The 2,143-nt window shown below is 67.8% G+C and overlaps 1 protein-coding gene across 1 annotated transcript in view; it reads left to right on the top strand.

The window, feature by feature from the left end:
- The first annotated feature begins 407 nt into the window (after positions 1 to 407).
- The window catches only part of ARID3C (AT-rich interaction domain 3C), a 113,623-nt gene continuing 111,887 nt past the window's right edge, over positions 408 to 2,143 (top strand). The window contains exons 1-2 of the mRNA XM_029913864.1: positions 408 to 434; positions 1,374 to 1,880. Of these exons, the coding sequence (XP_029769724.1) occupies positions 408 to 434; positions 1,374 to 1,880 (534 nt within the window). The remainder of the gene's footprint in view (positions 435 to 1,373; positions 1,881 to 2,143) is intronic.

The raw sequence follows: 2,143 nt of genomic DNA, 5'->3' as shown, positions 1-2,143 counted from the left end.
CCCTGCTGGGGAAGTATTACAGCATTTTCCCCCTTTGGCTGTCAGCAAACCCTGCCCTCTCTATTTATCATTCCCCTGACGTGTTGTTAGCAAATGGGGAGCAGAGAGGGCTGATCTCTCGGTGGAAGGGGTCACGCCGCCTCTGCCTGCCACTTGTTGCAAAAAAAAAAAAAAAGGGAAAAAAGCCCCACCCCAACCCCCTCATTGCTTCAACGAGCTGCAGAATAAAAGAAATATCTGTAACACTCTTCGCCCTGCTGGGACCGGGGCCCAGCGCACCCGAGGAATAAAAATACAGCCACAGATCCGATTGTTTTTTAAATATATATTTATCCAACCCCCCCACCCCCCCCCCCCCCCCCCCCACCAGCTCCCCTGGGCAGCCAGTCAGTGGGAGAGAAGGAAGCATGGTGGAAAACACGAACTCGGCTTTGGTAAGCAATGTTTTAAAAAGAAAATTGTATGTTTTCTAATGCCTTTAAGAGAAATTACCTTCGGCTCGCGGGCGGCGGGGGGTGTTAATGGGGTCGCAGCTGTTGTTTGGTTTCTTTGAGTGGTTGTGGGGTTTTGGCTTGGTGGGGGGTGGAAGGGGACTCGGGGGCGGAAACGGCATCAAGTCAAACGTCCTGCAACTTCCCAGCCAGCGCCCCCCCCCCCCCGAGTCTGATATTTAATAAGGAGCCGAGCGAGGGGGGCTCTACCGGGGCTCGCACGTGGATTGCACCAGGGGGTGGCTCTGGCCGGAACGGGGGATTCTCCCAGACCTCCTGCACTGGAGCCGGGGGGCTTGTGGGGACCCCCCACGCCCCAATCCCGCCCCCCGTCTAAATTCTCCCTGCTCTGAAGCTCCCTTTCCTGCGTCCGCCTCCCCCTCCCCTTCCTCCCTGGCCCATCCGCCGGGGGGGTCGGGGAATCTCCCCGCTGGAGCCCGGCTCCGGGCTGCAAACTTTCCGCCGGGGCAGAGGAGCCGCTTCCCGGGGCAGGGGGTTGGGCTGGGGGGGGGGGCCGGCGCTGGAGCGGAGCCGGGCAGCGGCCAAAGTTGAGCGAGACGCGCCCCCGCGTCCCGAGTTAGTCCGGGTGGGAGCGAGGGGGCGACGCGCTCTGGGACTTCTCCCTGCCCGGCTCTGCGCCCTCCGGCCGCCCCCGAGCCCTCCTGCCCCCTCTCCGCCCCGCTCCCTTCTCCCCCGTCCGCCTCCTCCGTCCTGAGCTTCCTCCCCTCTGCCTCAGCCGCTCCCCCCGCCCTTCTCTGCCCCCTCTTCCTCCCCTTCCCCCTTCATCCCCCTCTCCCCCCCACTTCTCCCCTCCCTCGCACCCCCTCTTCTCTCGGCCGGACTCTCACCCCCACCCCCCACCCCCTTGTGTCTCCCCCCCAGGCTGCCTTCTCCTCCCCGGGGTCGCTGCCCCTGCTGGTGCCGGGCGCCGGCGGCGGCTCCCCGGGGCGCGGCGCTGCCCTGCCGGGCCCGGGCGGCGGGGGGCACCGGCTGGAGGCGGTGATGGAGAACCTGCAGCGGCAGCAGGCGGCGCGGCTGGCCCGGGGGGAGGAGAAGCTGCGGCGGGGGCAGGCGGAGCCCGGCCCGGGGCAGCTGCGCTCCGCGGTGGGGAGCCGCATCCAGCCGCAGGCGCTGGCCCTCCAGCAGTACCAGGCGGCGGTGCGCTGCGGGCTGGCCCCCCGCGGCCGCCTGGGGGGGTCCCCGCCGGGCCCCGGCGCCCCGGAGCACGGCCAGGAGGAGGACCTGGAGGAAGAGGCGGGGGCGGCCCGGTACCCGCCGCGCTCCCCCAGCGCCCCGCAGCAGCGCCCGGAGCCCGCCCGCTCGCTCTCCCCGCCGCGCCAGCCGCCGCCCCAGCACCACGAGTGGACCTACGAGGAGCAGTTCAAGCAGGTAAGAGCCAGCGCCCCCAGGTTCCCCCGGGCCAGCCCCGCCGCTCCCCAGAGAGCCACCCCGACAGCTGTCCCGTATCCAGGCCCTGGGCCTCACCCTCCAGTATCCTGACCCCAGAGCTGCCCCCATATTTCCCTCCTGCCCCGGGGTCCCCCATCCCGACAGGTATTCCACTAGCAACTCCATGGCCTCATCTCCCAGTATCCACCACCCCAATAGCTATCCTCACCCTGCCCCAGAACTATCCACCCAATGGGGATCCC

This window comes from Terrapene carolina, unplaced genomic scaffold (assembly GCF_002925995.2).
Source record: "Terrapene carolina triunguis isolate 2854851 unplaced genomic scaffold, T_m_triunguis-2.0 Scaffold998, whole genome shotgun sequence".
NCBI lineage: Eukaryota > Metazoa > Chordata > Testudines > Emydidae > Terrapene > Terrapene triunguis.
Note: the sequence above shows the minus strand (reverse complement) of the source record. Positions and strands in the feature narration are given on the sequence as shown.